Source organism: Pimephales promelas, chromosome 15 (genome assembly GCF_988280905.1).
Source record: "Pimephales promelas chromosome 15, fPimPro1.hap1.1, whole genome shotgun sequence".
Classification (NCBI taxonomy): domain Eukaryota; kingdom Metazoa; phylum Chordata; class Actinopteri; order Cypriniformes; family Leuciscidae; genus Pimephales; species Pimephales promelas.
In genome coordinates, this window is record NC_142783.1 from 22,412,584 (window position 1) to 22,427,928 (window position 15,345).

Sequence of the window (15,345 nt, forward strand, 5' to 3'; positions counted from 1 at the left end):
CCTCTTCTGACTGGCCAACGGAATACAGATAACACTACTAATACACTCTCTGTGAAAAGAGCAGACAGAAAATTGAGAAACAATGAAAAAAATAAAAAACATTATCTTTATTTTATTTTGTTCTTCTGCCTCTGAGCTTTCTATTTATTACAATCCCTCTTATTATAAACATATTTTATTAAATGTTAAGAAACCCCTCTACTTATAATATTGCCCAATTCTGTATTTGTCTTGTCCTCGTCCTTTCTTCTTTGTGGGATTAAATCCCTTTATGTTATTTCCCATAAAACCATCCAAACCTGACCCTGCCCTCTCCTATTTCATCTCTCACCCCTCATCAATGCTCAGCGTTCCACTCCAGGTCACAGTTAGGGCCATTTCCTCCTGTCCACTTTCAGCTGTCCGCCACTTTGCTGCCAATCAACCAATTAATGAATCAATCAGTCTATATGTTATACCAATTCGTAACCAATAAGCAATAAAGAAGAGATTGATCAGTACTGTATGCATGTACCAGAGAGAAATGTGGCTTTATGCTCTTGAGCAATGACCAGTAGATCTGAGCAGGGCGAGAGAGACAGAACACAGTCCTGCAGCCAGGGGGCGCTTTGCTGCTGCTGCTCCTCCTCCTCAGCCTAAGGGAACACACAGGTTTGGAATGACATTTCATTTGAGTGATTCATATATAAAATAAAATAAAAAAAATAACACACCTGCAGATAATAGGTGCATTGGAAAAAAGACCAAAAAAGATCGGTCGACAATCTGCAAACGAGAAACTCCCGCACACTATCAGAACTTGCATTTAAAAACTCTTTATTAGCAAAGTTTTTAGTGAACATAAATTAGTGAACATGAAAGTTTGACATCATAAGCTTGACGACAAGATCCATAATTCCGCTTGATGCTTTGCGTCATCGATATACGCCTTTGTTATTGTAAGATATTAGTGATCCCTGTTGGCCAAAAATTACATACTGTTCGTTTAAATGGGATGAGTTTGAAAATTTGTGCATGCCTGATGAAGGTTGTGAGAGCGAAATGTAGCTAATTAAGAGTTTTTAAATGCAATTTCTGATGCATTTTGGTATGCGGTCGTTTCTCATTTGCAATTTGTGTAAATTATAACATAATTTTCAGTTTTGAGTCTTCCAATCCTTTAATACAAACCTTAATACAAACCTGAGCTCCATCCTCTTTACCGTCAGGATTCTCCCAGGAGCCCCAGTCCGAGTCATCCCATGTTAACTCATTCTCTACAGAGAGAGAGAGAGAGAATATGATGTTCTGTAAATGTCACCAGCAAGGATTAATCTATTCACTATTACAGTCGGCTCAATCCGCTCCTTTAACCTCTGTTAGAGCTTATTCACATTCTTCTTCTTTTTCTCTCTATCTTTAATACCATGCATATTCATTTTTCCCTCACGTCACTATAAAGGTCCCATCCCTTTTCTTTTCCTGTCTTTCTCTTCATTGGACTCTCATTCATTCACTGTCTCAAACGCAGTCATGTGCCTCAGAATCTTTCTGCAGGATGACTCACTCACCAAGGGCAAACACACCTCCCTTCCTCTCTGCAGGGAGTGAATAAGTTATTCTGCACCAGTCTGAAAAATCACTTTTTACACATTTTATTTTATCTAAATTCACCCACATACTTTCCATTGACAAAGCATTAGATTACTATAAAATCAGTTTATTTTATATGCCCTAACTCCAAATCTACCTCTCACAGAGTTTTTTTTTTTTTTTTGCATTTATATATTTAGTAGGTTAATTATACTGTTGTTGTTGTTGTTTGTGACCGTTTCGTTCAGCATTTAGCTTTCGGACATACACTTTTCAACTCTACCAACCATCAACACCCTCACTGACACACATAAATCACAGAACAACCGCAGTGCAGGAGAACCATCATGATTATACTGGACCTTACATACATATTCAGACTGACTTCAGCAGTAGCTACCTGTTTGTGTTTTCTCTTCCTCCGGACCGGCTTTCTTGTGCTTGGGGAACAGAAACTCTCGCACCTGTCTGAGCTCCTGGACCCGGCCGAACTCCAGCAGGCAGCAGGACATGATTCGGGCGGAACGAACCGGGCCCAAAACCTGCGGATTCTACGACATAAACCCACCGTCCGAAACACGTACCACCTCTTAGTGTGTTTATGAGCCTGTCAGTAAGGTCTGTGAGGGTATTGACTGTTTTTTGGACCAGAGCGGGTCATGAAATCCAGTTGAGGTGTCAGTGTGTTGTTGTGATGTGAGTTTGGGAAAATGACACATCCACATCCGCTATAGACACGCTAGTCGCGCTGCTGCCTCCTGCTGCCCTGGAGGACATGCACACAATACAAATCGAAGAATGTCAGACTCAGTGCAGAGCACTGTTTTTATTTAATTTGTTAAAACAGTTTCTTTCCGGATTTTGTCCTCTGAGGAGAACATAATCGATCCTTTCATTCAGGTATGTTGGTTATTTAAGCACCCTTAGATAAGAAAAGTATATACACACCATGGGTTAGATGTTACATTTTCTTTTTATAATTTTTTTTAATATTATTATTATTATTTTATGATACATACCGGTAGTCTATAATAGGCTTTTCATCGAAATTTAAAGGGCACTACAATTATTATATAATTATAGGTTAAGAACCATAAAAATATTGTAATTATAGAATTTTCAGCAATTAAATAACATTTTATAAATATAAATATTCTGGGAGCATAAAGTCTTTCTGTTAAAATATACCTTCATTTTTATTGGTGTCTAAATGTTAGTGATTTAATTATTCACTTGTTTACCCGTTATAGCAAAAATCTGATTTATAATACCAGCAGCCTTAATGTATATAAGTGCCTAACATTATAAGAACATAATAAAGCGATTTACTCACAGAATAAAATGTTCTCCTCAGGAAACCTGATCATGGAGAAGAGAGCCAAAAAGGTCTTCATGAAGACATCTAACAGATGTCAGCTTTCAACTCAAGACCAACAGGTAATAAAGAAACATGCATTAGGCATTAGGAGCTACTCCTGCATGTGTTGACTGGGCCTGTCACTGATCAATCTCCTTCACCTCACAGAACAGGGTCAGGGACAACGGGCTGGTTCAGTTGCTGAAAAACAGCCAGCTGGGATGTTGGCTGAGTGAGATCTGTGCAGGGAGAGTGGCACTCCAGCTGCTGACAGCCGGTGTCTTCCTGCTGTTTGTCTGGCTCCTGGCAGAACTGCACGTGGTCCTGCCCTGCTTCCTTCTGTGTGGCTGCCTCTTTAATGGGCCATTCAGGGGGGCAGTGAACACAATCTGGGCCTGGATAACAGCTCCTGTAGGGGGTAAATTGGTGGAGAGGGTGCCCAACACTGATGGATGCACTGGGATTAAGTGTGAAAAAATAATGGTGAAACACTGAATGAAACTTCCCTTTTTTTGGTATGGAAAACAAATGAGGCTTGTGTTTAAATTCACTACAATTAAAACAGAATTAAAACAATTTGTCAGGTGAGACATGCATGTCCTTTGACCAGGTGACCTTTTATTGCTCCTGGAATAAAATGTTCCATATAACCTTGTTATACCTTGAATACTAATAATGAAATAAATTAAATTAGATTAAATCCAACACTGAAGAATTGGCTGACCTTCTATTGATGAGATGGAATTTGAATTCCACATAAACAGTCTATAAAGGTGCAGACATATTTAATGTTTTTTTGGGTGAAATTTCACAGAATAATATGGGAGTAATGATGAAACAACCTCAAACAACTGCTTTCCAAAAAGCCTTGTTTTTATAATATTGGAATGTAGTGTTCACATTCAAAACAAGAAAGTCTACTACTATCTCAGTAACTAATAAAGCTTTAACAATCGTTTTGATTCTATGAATCAAGTCTACACCACAACTACACTCACTTAAAGGATTATTAGGAACACCACACTAATACTGTGTTTGATCCCGCTTTGCCTTCAGAACTGCCTTAATTCTACGTGGCATTGACTCAACAAGGTGCTGAAAGCATTCTTTAGAAATGTTGGCCCATATTGATAGGATAGCATCTTGCAGTTGATGGACATTTCTGGGATGCACATCCAGGCCACAAAGCTCCCGTTCCACCACATCCCAAAGATGCTTTATTGGGTTGAGATCTGGTGACTGTGTGGGCCATTTTAGTACATTGAACAAATCGTCAAGTAAGTTCAAGAAACCAATTTGAAATGATTCGAGCTTTGTGACATGGTGCATTATCCTGCTGGAAGTAGCCATCAGAGGATGGGTACATCATGGTGGCCATAAATGGATGGACATGGTCAGAAACAATGCTCAGGTAGGCAGTGGCAATTGGCACTAAAGGGCCTAAAGTGAACATCCTCCTTTTCCTATTTGTAGTGGAGAGATGAGTGGTACCCGGTGGGGTCTTCTGCTGTTGTAGCCCATCCACCTCAAGGTTGTGCGTGTTGTGGCGTAAATGCTTTGCTGCATACCTCGGTTGTAACAAGTGATTATTTCAGTCAAAGTTTCTCTTCTATCAGCTTGACTCAGTCGGCCCATTCTCCTCAGACCTTTAGCATCAACAAGGCATTTTCGCCCACAGGACTGCCGCATACTGGATGTTTTTCCCTTTTCACACCATTCTTTGTAAACCCTAGAAATGGTTGTACATGAAAATCCCAGTAACATTTTTTGTAGTTGTGAAATATTCAGACCAGCCCGTCTGGCACCAACAACCATGCTACACTCAAAATTGCTTAAATCACGTTTCTTTCCCATTCTGACATTCAGTTTAGAGTTCAGAAGACTGTCTTGACCAGGACTACACCCCTTAAATGAAGCAACTGCTATGTGATTGGTTGATTAAATAATTGCATTAATGACAAATTGAACAGGTGTTCCTAATAGTCCTTTAGGTGAGTGTATAGTGATAACAGCACAAATCACAATATTACAAGAAATCTCTTTGGAAATACAGGTAAAATTCTTAATCGCAGCAATGGTAGTATGACCAATAGTAGATCTATAACCTTCAAAGTTTAAAAATGAATTTCATTTTAATATTACTTCGGTAACACTTTACAATAAGGTTCATTAGTTAACATTAGTTAATGTATTCACTAACATGCACTAACCATGAGCAATACATTTGTTACTGCATTTGTTCATCTTTGTTAATGTTAGTTCATGAAAATACAGCTGTTCATCGTTTGTTCATGTTAGTTCACGGTGCATTAATTAATGTTAGCAAGATTTTAATCAAGTATTAGTAAATGTTGAAAATAACATTAACAAAGATTAACAAATGCTGTATATGTGCTATTCATTACTAGTTCATATTAACTAATGTAGTTAACTAATATTAACTAACGAACCTTATTGTAAAGTGTTACCATTACTTCCTTAATCCTTGCACTCAAATCTGAACCGCAAACCAGCATAGTGCTTACTTCCTCAATTCAAAGTCAGTGAAATAGTATTTTTCCTAGTCTGTAAAATCTGATTGGTCAACTGACTGATCTCCCATTTGGAAACCACCAATTGGATACATTTAAAACATAGTGCCCAGATTAATTAAGTGGAACAGTTTTATATGCAAAAATAGCAGCAGAGGTAGGACTGTGATTTGAAAGATTAAATACATTTATTCAGGTCATTAAACAAATCAATCTTGTGAAATTTCAGACGCTACTTCAATCAACTGAAAACAATTTCAGCTCACGGTCTGCTTTTGGCTGCATCAAAATAGAGCCTGACCCTGCAGGGATAGTGTAGCCATGACAACAAACCACAGATTGTCCTTGTCCACATTTTTCAACATCGGCGAGTTACAGAGCTGCTTATTTTAATGAAACACTTGGAAAAAATCAGTTGAATAGCATCCAGAACCATGGTCTGCACGACTTTAATTATTTAGCCTGGTATTTATTTGGTTGCTAAGGGACAAAAACACAGCAGCAGCAAAAAGAGTTTTCTTCCATTTATTAAGTTTGAAGCCCACTTATACAAAACTCATGAACTGCTTTTAGAACACCTAGATAGCTTTCCAAACATTTGAAAATAAATTAAGGAGAAGTAAACAGCAACACAGAAATAAAAACATTAAAAAAAGAATTATGACAGGTAAATATCAATGCGAGGAAATGCAACCCTCACAGAAAGGCATTGTTTAGTCACACATGTGCTACTTTTTTAGGTAATAAATTGTTAAACAAATCCAATAGAATCAGATTTAACCTTCTAAATGATGTTAGGGAACTTCAAACAAGTGCTAATCTGTAATATTGAATCCAATATTTTTCACCTCGGGGCTCTATTTGTGTCAGCTGTCTTGTTATCCAATGAGAAAATGGTTGGTGGATCACATTGCTTCAGGCAGGTTATTACTGACGTGTACATGGGTCATGCAAAGAAGTGTTATGCCGTGATGCTTTTCTCCTCAATTATTACTATCGTAAGACATAAAAACAGCAAGTTAAACAGAGGTCTATAGAGTTTCGCTGTAAATCCCAGAGGTATTAAGAAAACAGAACATGCAATGCCATTTGTAAATGCAGCCGTGTCACGATATCCGAGTTAAAATCCCTTTTCCAGCTTTGTCCATGCTGACCTAAATTATCGACAATGGATTGTGTCTGCTGACCTGTGATCAAGCCCCCTGACAGAGTTAAGTGTCAGTGTGTGTATGAAAGCCTCTGGTCTTGAAACTTCAGAGTGTAGCGAAATACACAACCAATAATGTTCAATGTTTAATAATCAAAGAGTACTAAAGTAAAGTTTAATAAAATGCTTATATATCAGGACACTACTGAGATCTTTGCGTAAGAGAATGAGTGTGTTTTGCTCTGGGTTCCTCTTAGTAGAGCAGTTTCTTCCCACAGCAGTGTTATTATTATTATTTATGTTATTAAAATACCAATAAACAAACAAGCAGAGCAAATGAAAAGAGATTTTGACTGGTCACAGCAAAATGTCTGTACACAAATATTAAGAAAAGAGAAAGAGGTTTGGCAGGGCGAGAAGTGAGATTTTAGAGGAGATTTGGGAAAGTAAAGCTACCCCAGATAGGGGTAGTTTGCTGACGGTGGGGGGATGGAGGGAGTTGTACTGGGTGGCAAGCCGCTCACCTCTTCTTGGGGGCTTGGGCCGTACGGGGCGGGGTCACAGGTCGCCCTGAGTTGACCCCACCGTACTGATACTTTGCCTTCTTTTCTGAAGGCTTCAGGATCTGAGAGGGTGTAAAAAAGAGTGTGTGAGTGCATTGTGTGTACACGATGCATGTGTGTGTTCTTGTAAATATGGTTTATGAGGACACAAATGTGTATAATGACACGGATATTACAACATAACAATGGTTTACGAAGATACTTCCTGTGTTCTCGTGATCCAAATGACTTAAAAAACATGCTAAACTGTGTTTTTTAAAATGTGTGTGTGGGTGATGACACACCTGAAAAGAGCACATGAGTGACTCATCCACACTCATCATTCCACCAGCATTGTCAAACTCCCCGCAGTAGTTTGGCGCTGAGAACAGAGTGACCAGCTGACGCTTTGCAAAGAACTCATAACCATCTTCAACAACCTGCAAAACACGACACACTTATTGCACTAACTACAAACACAACCTACATATAGAAGTCATAAGCCACCACAACCACAATTATTCAAAGTTACCACATGGATAGTGGATACCGATTGGTTGGAATGAATTGGTACCTGATGTGCCCTACAGATTAGATCTAGATCGTGGCGGTTCAGGAATTTGCTGACTACATCGGCACCGAAAGTGAATGAAACGCCACGATCATTCTCCCCCCATCCCTGAACATCCTTATCTGGGTCCGACCACAGCAAATCACACAGCAACCCTGCAAGACCAAAAGACAGAGAATATGTCTCTCATATGTCTCTATAGAATATTTATCACAGACATTAGTAATTTATCAGTCTAAAACAAGTAATTTTGGTTCATGCACATACACACACGCACCTGTATCTGGGACGTCAGTTGGTCGCATAATCCGACGTATCTGCTCCATTGACTGCAGATCAGGAGAGAGACCTAGAACATGGGCAGATAAGAGACAAAATGTCAGACAGAAAAAGTGTCACAAAGAGCACGCATTAATATTTTTACCAAGATTCACTTCTATAGAGCTATCCATCATTTGTTAACTTATTCTCACCTCCATGGCAACAGAAAATCTTCTCATCTATGATGGCAGCAATTGGGAGGCAGTTGAAGCAGTCTGTGAACGTCTTCCAGAGTTTTATGTTGAACCTGCGCTTGCCTGCAACAGACAAAGGTACACATTCATAACAATAGCATTATGCAATAGCATTATTAACAATAGCATTATTATAGCATTATACTTGACCTGAAAGTTTCTTCAGTGGGTGAGAAAATCAATAATAAGATTTCAGATTGTCTGGTGTGGGTGTGTGTTAATATTTGATGCGTTTATAAAATCAGTTTTCTCGAGAATACTGAAGCCAAAAAATGTTTTCCTTTCATTTTTCCTATATGTAAAATGCATTGTTGCACAGAGCAGAGCTAGGCAAGGCAGCTCATGCGCCTATTGGTCACTCTGTGACAAATGCTGCACCAAGCACCAATGAGGTCACGGGCGCCATAATAGGTGTGGCTTATCCCTATATAAGCAGAGTCCAGATAAGGTGTTCTTCAGTTTTCATCTTTTCAGCGAATCAGAACCCAGCACTAGCACGGAAGGGTTACGCAATACTCGTTCCCTCTTCTAGAGAGAACCGAGGTTACATTAGTAACCGAGTGTCGTTCTCTTACGAGAGTACTCTCGTGTTGCTTAAGCTAGCTTACACTATGGGAACCCAATGTAAAAGGCCGTCGTGTGTGCTGAAGTTATCCACGCATAGTCCCATGGGCAAGTGGCTGGAGAACACATAATAGTAAAGACAGTCAGGCTGGAGAACTGAAATCACAACTTTACATTTTACGTTGGTGCATGATCTACAGAAGAGTCAAGTTTTAAATAGGAAAAATATCGAAACACTTTGGTCATTTTTTTTGAGAAATGCTAATAGTCTTGTCCACTTCAATGATGTATGCTAAGCTATGCTAAAAGTGGTACCGCCAGAACTGGAGATCAGCTGAATGGATTCAATAACGGTAAAACTCATCAGTTTAACTCTGGGGGAGATGTAAAATGAGCCTATTTCCAAAAAAAGTGGAGTATCCCTTTAACACAATATAACAGTCAGCACGGATGAAAGTCAGGCTGAGCTGTATAGAAAGAACTTAATCAGTTCATCAGACCACACAATGGTCTAAACCAGTAGTCCCAATCTCACGGCCCAATATTTAGTGGCCCCCTACTTGACATAAAAGTTTAATGTTAGTGCGGCCCGTCGTTGCATGTGCATCGAATAAAAATGTATAAATAAAATATTTTAAAAAAGCAAACGCAAAATTTTTCAACTTTCTGGGGGGATTATGCGAGGATTATGAAACCATGCAAGCCCGCATATTTTGCATATAATTCAGATATTTATGAGGCGAAAGTGCGTCGTATTTTAAAACTTGCGGCCCCTGCATAAATATGCGGACTTTGGCTGATTATGCAGTAAATCATGCGATCGCATAATCGTGTTTTTCTGGAGGGACTGATATGCATATGTGGTCAGATACTCACACTCATCGTAGAAGCCATAGATACGGTTGATGGAGGCGCACTCGTGATTTCCTCTCAGAAGGAAGAAATTTTCAGGGTATTTGATCTTATAGGCCAGTAGGAGGCAGATGGTTTCCAAAGACTGTTTCCCTCGGTCCACATAATCACCCAGGAAGAGATAGTTTGCCTCTGGTGGAAAACCGCCATATTCAAACAACCTCAACAGATCTGTGTACTGCCCATGGATGTCACCTAGAGACAAAGACAGAGACAGAGACAGAGACAGAGAGAGAGAGAGAGAGAGAGAGAGAGAGAGAGAGAGAGAGAGAGAGAGAGAGAGAGAGAGAGAGAGACAGAGAGAGAGAGAGAGAGAGAGAGAGAGAGAGAGAGAGAGAGAGAGAGAGAGAGAGAGAGAGAGAGAGAGAGAGAGAGAGAGAGAGAGAGAGAGAGAGAGAGAGAGAGAGAGATTATGAATGTGATTGACATCACATATATTTTTTGGACTTTGTTAAATTAGGCTTAAAGAAAAGAAAAGGCCTAAAAATCTTATCACCCAAATTCAGGTTAATGACACACACACACACACGGGTCTCAGGTGTGCCACAGAGAGAGGAGAAATGACCTCAAACCTATCCTCATTACATTTGTATTTATATCCTGCTCTACTTACACACATGCTTTAAAAACCTTGAGAGATAGAGTGGAAGGAATGTAATTAAAACAGCAGAAATGTTCTCCGCTCTGGAGAAGGAGAGTATCTAACCTACCACAGATTTTAAGTGGAGCCTCCAACTCCAGCAGGATGGGCTGGCTGAGGAAGATCTCTCGAGATTTAATGCAGAGTCCTCGAACTTCTGCTTCCGTCATCTGAACGATCTTCCCCGGACGGCATCCTCGCACTGGAACAGTTGACATCAACATTAGTTAACATTGTTTGCTTATCCTTAAGTGTGACAACTTTACTGTGGCCTCAATACCTGGGTCAAAACGTGTGATTTTCAAATCACTCATCACAAATTGGCCCAAATACCATACAGTCTGAAGCATAATGCACACATAAATAGACACTCTAAATCTGACAAATTGATTGTCTTTGATTTAAAAAAAATAAAAATAAGTAGGCTAAATAAAATGTATGCTTAGAAACAAAGGCATATTTATAAAGTGCTGCATGAGTGCTTTGAGGAAGAACTAGCCACTGGATTTGCCAACTTTTGGTTCACAACATCAAATCTTTGAATGTTCTCTGTCTTATGACTGGGAAAAAATACTTAAAAGTAGTTATTTGAATAATTTTTAAAGAATTCACACCGGATTATGGTAGTAACTATTTCAGATATTTGTCAACTTCACATATTTGTCAGACAGGCCTCTTCCAATCAAAGTGGGCCACAACAGGCTGCAAAGTGGACTTTGTCAATAGTCAAAAAATTCTTGGGCTACCCCCTATACACCCAAATAGGGGTCTACTTGAAGGGACAGCAAATTGTAGTGGTGTCCAAAACCATAGTGAACTTGATCGTGTGCACACATTCAATCCCACAATGGACCACAATAATCCAACCGATGTACACTCAACGACTAGAGAATACCCAAAGTGCACTGTGTAATCCACTGAAAATCTTACCGAACATACGAAACAGTAGTGTATATATCATAATAAATAAACATTTTCATGTCATGTCCTGCCGACATAAGTCCTGCTTTCAGTGAATGTTGCTGTTTATGTGAGTGGGAATCTTGAGAGTGTCTGGAATTCAGCAGGAATGTTCCCGCCTTGACAGTCGAGACTGTCTTACTGTTAAATAACCATTTTGCAGAGCAGTTTGTCCAAGAACTTCATTTAATGGAGAGAAACAATAAGTGAGAACTTACTAGCTATAATAATTCACTCTGAGACGGGAAGAACGACAGATAAGAAAAGCGTGTATGGGGAGGAAAAGTACAATAGCTCAAAAGACAGTATATGACACAGAGAAGGAAAAATTGTGCTCTTTTCTTAAAGCCATGATTATGGTCATATAATAGCACTAACCATTTTAGTCTTCAGGCCATCCACCCTCACAATATCCCACACAAACCAGACATGTTGGAGACTCTTTGAAAAGAATAATGTAACCCCAACTACTGTGCAGAGCACTTTATGAGATTGCAAGCACGGTGCCATTTATACAGATCGAAGTGTGTAAAAGTCTATGAGCTGATGAAATGTCCCTGTTATTGCAGCATGACTAAACATAAGGAAAATCTGATTGTGTGCATGTGAGTGTGTGTGTTTGACAAGCCACAGTCCAGAACAGTCTGACTCTGAGCTAGATTAGGAACTGGCTAGAAACAACTTGTTCCAAGTGGCAATCGACTACAATTTGTGAGGAATTATTTCTAGAAACTAATTCCTCGCTCTGACTCCTTGTTCATCACGTTAGGGTCATCTTACATAATACATAAGAACGAAATGACACAGACAAACTAAACTGATTCACTTTCCCACTACAGCATTTTACAGCAATTCACAAGATTATCCAAGTCCTGATGGGCAGCCATTAGACGGTCCTCTCTGACACCACAGTGGGCACGTCAGCAGACAGCTTGATCTTCACAGATCGAGGAGTGTGATCGAGAGACACAGATGGTACATCAGAGAAACATACAGAGATGTGAATGTGAGACGATGAAAATCGAAGTGTGAGAAACCGAGAAGTGGGACGTTAGGGTCACAGAGAATCACACAGATGGCATTGCTGAGTGAGGGTCAGCAGGAGGCTGTTGGGACAGATGGACAGGCACGAGCCATTTCGGTTATCAGGGTGGCGCAATAATCCGTGGTGCTTTCTTTGATCAAAAGTAACTGAAAAGCAGAAGTTTGTGTAGCAACAAAAGTCACTGAGATGGACAGAAATACCACATGGTAGATCCTACCGAATTCCCTGAGACAGAAACATTGGTCTCTCTACTACTATTCACAAATCTCTCTATCAGTAGAGAGAAAAATAAAAATGTACCAGTATAGTAATACTGGATAATAAATGGTTCCAAAAGCCATGACACACACTAATTTACGAAGGTATTGTAAAAAGGTCTCATTTTAATATCCTGCTAACTTAAGGGATAGTTCGCCTAAAAATGAAAACTCTGTCATCAATTAGTCACCCTCATGTTGTTCATCATCAGAACACAAATGTAGATATTTTAATTAAACCTGAGTGAATTATGTATCTGTGTCAGCTACACAACTACCACTTTGATGCCTCAAAAAGTCTATAAATAGATTGTAAATCTGATGAATGTTTATATGTGAATAAAAGCCTAAATTCATTCTGTTAAGCGTATCTAAACCACTCAATTCATATGAATTAATTTTATCATCTCTTTATGAACTTTTGAACCGTAAACATTTTAGTTGCATAGCTGTCAATGGAGGGACCGAAATCATTCAGATTTCATAAAAAATTTCTTCATTTGTGTTCCGAAGATGAACAAAATCTTACGGGTTTGGAATGACATGAGGGCGAGTAAATGAACGGTTAAAATTTGGGGTGAACTAACCCTTTAACTATTTAAAATAGTCTAGAAAAATAAAAAAAAATATTTGTTGCATAATGCTGAAAATATTTATGCTTTATTATATTGATTCAGTTTATATATTGTGGTGGGGTACTGCTCCACCTGCTCATTCAAATGAGATGAGCTGGAATAAAATGAAACATAATAGTATAGTGTAACCTTATGAAAAGAATAGTGTTTCATTATGAAGAGGATTAAGTTATTTTCCACATAGGAAAACAATAAATGAAGAGTTCAGATGCAAAAGCCTCTAAATGCCATTTGAAATCTTCTTCTGTAATGATGATTTTTATCAAACTTGTATATTTAAGTTCAGTAATTTCACTTAAATAACAATTAATAGGTAATTATCATTGCCATTAAGTGAAATCACTGAACTTAAATATACAAGCTTGATAAAAATAATCATTCTAGAAGAAAATTTCAAATGGCACTTAAAGGCTTTTGCATCTGAACTCTTCAAATCCTCTTCATAATCAAACAATAAATATTCTCTTCATAGCATGTATTGTATTCTGTTAATATTGTTGCACTGCATTTCCCAATAGTGACAATACTTTGTATTCTCCTCATAACGTTCTTGTTACACTGTAACGCTTTACAGAATACAAATTCATGCAGTGTAACCTTATTCAAAGAATACAAGTGCAATACTATGAAGAGAATATTTATTGTTTGATTATGAAGAGGATTCATTGTATTCCTCTGAGGAAAATGCAATATAAAAACAAGAACTGAATTTAACGTTATTGAGAGAAAAATCAGTGCGATGTTACTAAGGGAATAGCGTAACGATGTAACGTTACAACAAAGTAACGTTACATGCAATGTAAGTTACCAATATTAAAACGATTCAGTATAATATTACTACAAAACAGCGTAACGTTAAAAATAGGGTTTTAGAAAAAACATGTATAACATGAATTAACAGTAGGTTAGGAGAAGTAACGTCGTATAGGCTACTAAATATAGTGGGAGTTGAGTCGAATGGAGAAATCAGAATTACGTCGGCTACATTCGCCTGAAGTCAACGACGCAACGGACACTGCATCGTCCTGCCCTCTCTTTCATTTAGCTACTCGGTTTCCTTGAACAACTGATGTGTAGGCCCTCACGTCTCGTTCCTGCTTCGCTAGATATAGGCAATGTTAGATCTAATCTAAAACTCCCAGCACTGGTAAAAAGGCTAACCAAACCCCGGGGCCACAGCCGTGTTTGTAAACAGGGCGCCGAGACGCGAAGCTACGCTCTCTTTACGCGTACAATTCTCTATTCACCAACAGAAAAACAGATTACGACACATACATGATTGCCGGGTATGTTTGTGTCAACGTTAAAATGCATTCGCTTTCAAAAATCTTACCTTCAAGAAGACGAGAAATGAGACTGTCGACGTTTAATTCCCCCTCCGCCATCTTCAGAGCCGAGTTCTGCATGCAGCGCTTCCAGTAACGGCCGCTAGGTGGTGGTCACAATGACGTCATCCACTTGGTTACAAGCAGTTACGTCAATATTAATGACCTTTTCATGAATATTTAATCGCTTGAAGGCAAACTTTTGACCTGTTGAAAGCAATTTAATCGTTAAGGGTATTTTCTATTGTTCACCGTCTTGCTATTTGTGTTTGGTTTCCCTTTCAGGTGGATTTTTTTATCAGAGTAGGATTACACTTGGCATTTATTTATATTTTGTAGTCAATTTATCGAGCTTGATTCTCACAAGAGTGCGTTTCTTTAGCCATATAAACGTGATTAAAACGGAATTTAATTCTTAAAATTAATTAATTTTTAAAAATGCAGTTTATTGAATGTTTTCAAGCCATAGATTGTTTCCCATTCCCGGGTATCAAAAATGATCATAAATTTAACAATGATTTTGTTTGCATTATTATATAATTTCAGTCATACTGATCGTAATTCTACTGGCGAAGCTGCCATCTATTGGTAAAAACTGAAAGACTGATGAGATGAGCTGACGATACTGATTTAATATACCAGATGAGCTTGAACTGAAAAGGAACGAAAACAAAAGTTAAGAATACAGAAGATTTCAAAAAGATTAACAAACCACACACACAAAAAAGAAAATATATTCGAATTTGTAATTCTTCTTATTTTTCAGTAACAA

General features: G+C 38.5%; 2 protein-coding genes and 1 long non-coding RNA gene across 6 annotated transcripts in view; 1 reads left to right on the plus strand and 2 right to left on the minus strand.

Annotated features, from left to right (window-relative positions):
* The window catches only part of rab3gap2 (RAB3 GTPase activating protein subunit 2 (non-catalytic)), a 29,057-nt gene extending 26,784 nt beyond the window's left edge, over positions 1 to 2,273 (minus strand). For 2 of the 4 annotated variants that reach the window (XM_089120377.1, XM_089120376.1), the window contains exons 1-5: positions 1,973 to 2,273; positions 1,171 to 1,256; positions 515 to 635; positions 332 to 413; positions 2 to 49 (exon numbers count right to left, since the gene is read on the minus strand). In XM_089120377.1, coding sequence (XP_088976503.1) covers positions 2 to 49; positions 332 to 413; positions 515 to 635; positions 1,171 to 1,256; positions 1,973 to 2,084 — 449 coding nt within the window. In that variant the 5' untranslated portion in view covers positions 2,085 to 2,273. The remainder of the gene's footprint in view (position 1; positions 50 to 331; positions 414 to 514; positions 636 to 1,170; positions 1,257 to 1,972) is intronic. The other 2 variants (XM_089120378.1, XM_089120375.1) reach the window with 2 other exon arrangements.
* A 40-nt stretch (positions 2,274 to 2,313) lies between these two features.
* LOC148973566 (uncharacterized) lies at positions 2,314 to 4,082 on the plus strand. Its single transcript, XR_016146690.1, has 3 exons — positions 2,314 to 2,472; positions 2,927 to 3,009; positions 3,098 to 4,082. It is a non-coding gene; the product is annotated as an uncharacterized LOC148973566 (long non-coding RNA).
* Positions 4,083 to 6,854: 2,772 nt separating this feature from the next.
* Positions 6,855 to 14,698, minus strand: ppp1cb (protein phosphatase 1, catalytic subunit, beta isozyme). Its single transcript, XM_039694028.2, has 8 exons — positions 14,582 to 14,698; positions 10,422 to 10,553; positions 9,676 to 9,906; positions 8,194 to 8,298; positions 7,998 to 8,069; positions 7,724 to 7,875; positions 7,455 to 7,589; positions 6,855 to 7,232 (listed from the first exon to the last, which is right to left on the minus strand). The coding sequence occupies exons 1-8, from the start codon at positions 14,652 to 14,654 to the stop codon at positions 7,128 to 7,130; spliced, it is 1,005 nt and encodes a 334-aa protein (XP_039549962.1). The 5' UTR covers positions 14,655 to 14,698; the 3' UTR covers positions 6,855 to 7,127.
* Positions 14,699 to 15,345: the final 647 nt, after the last annotated feature.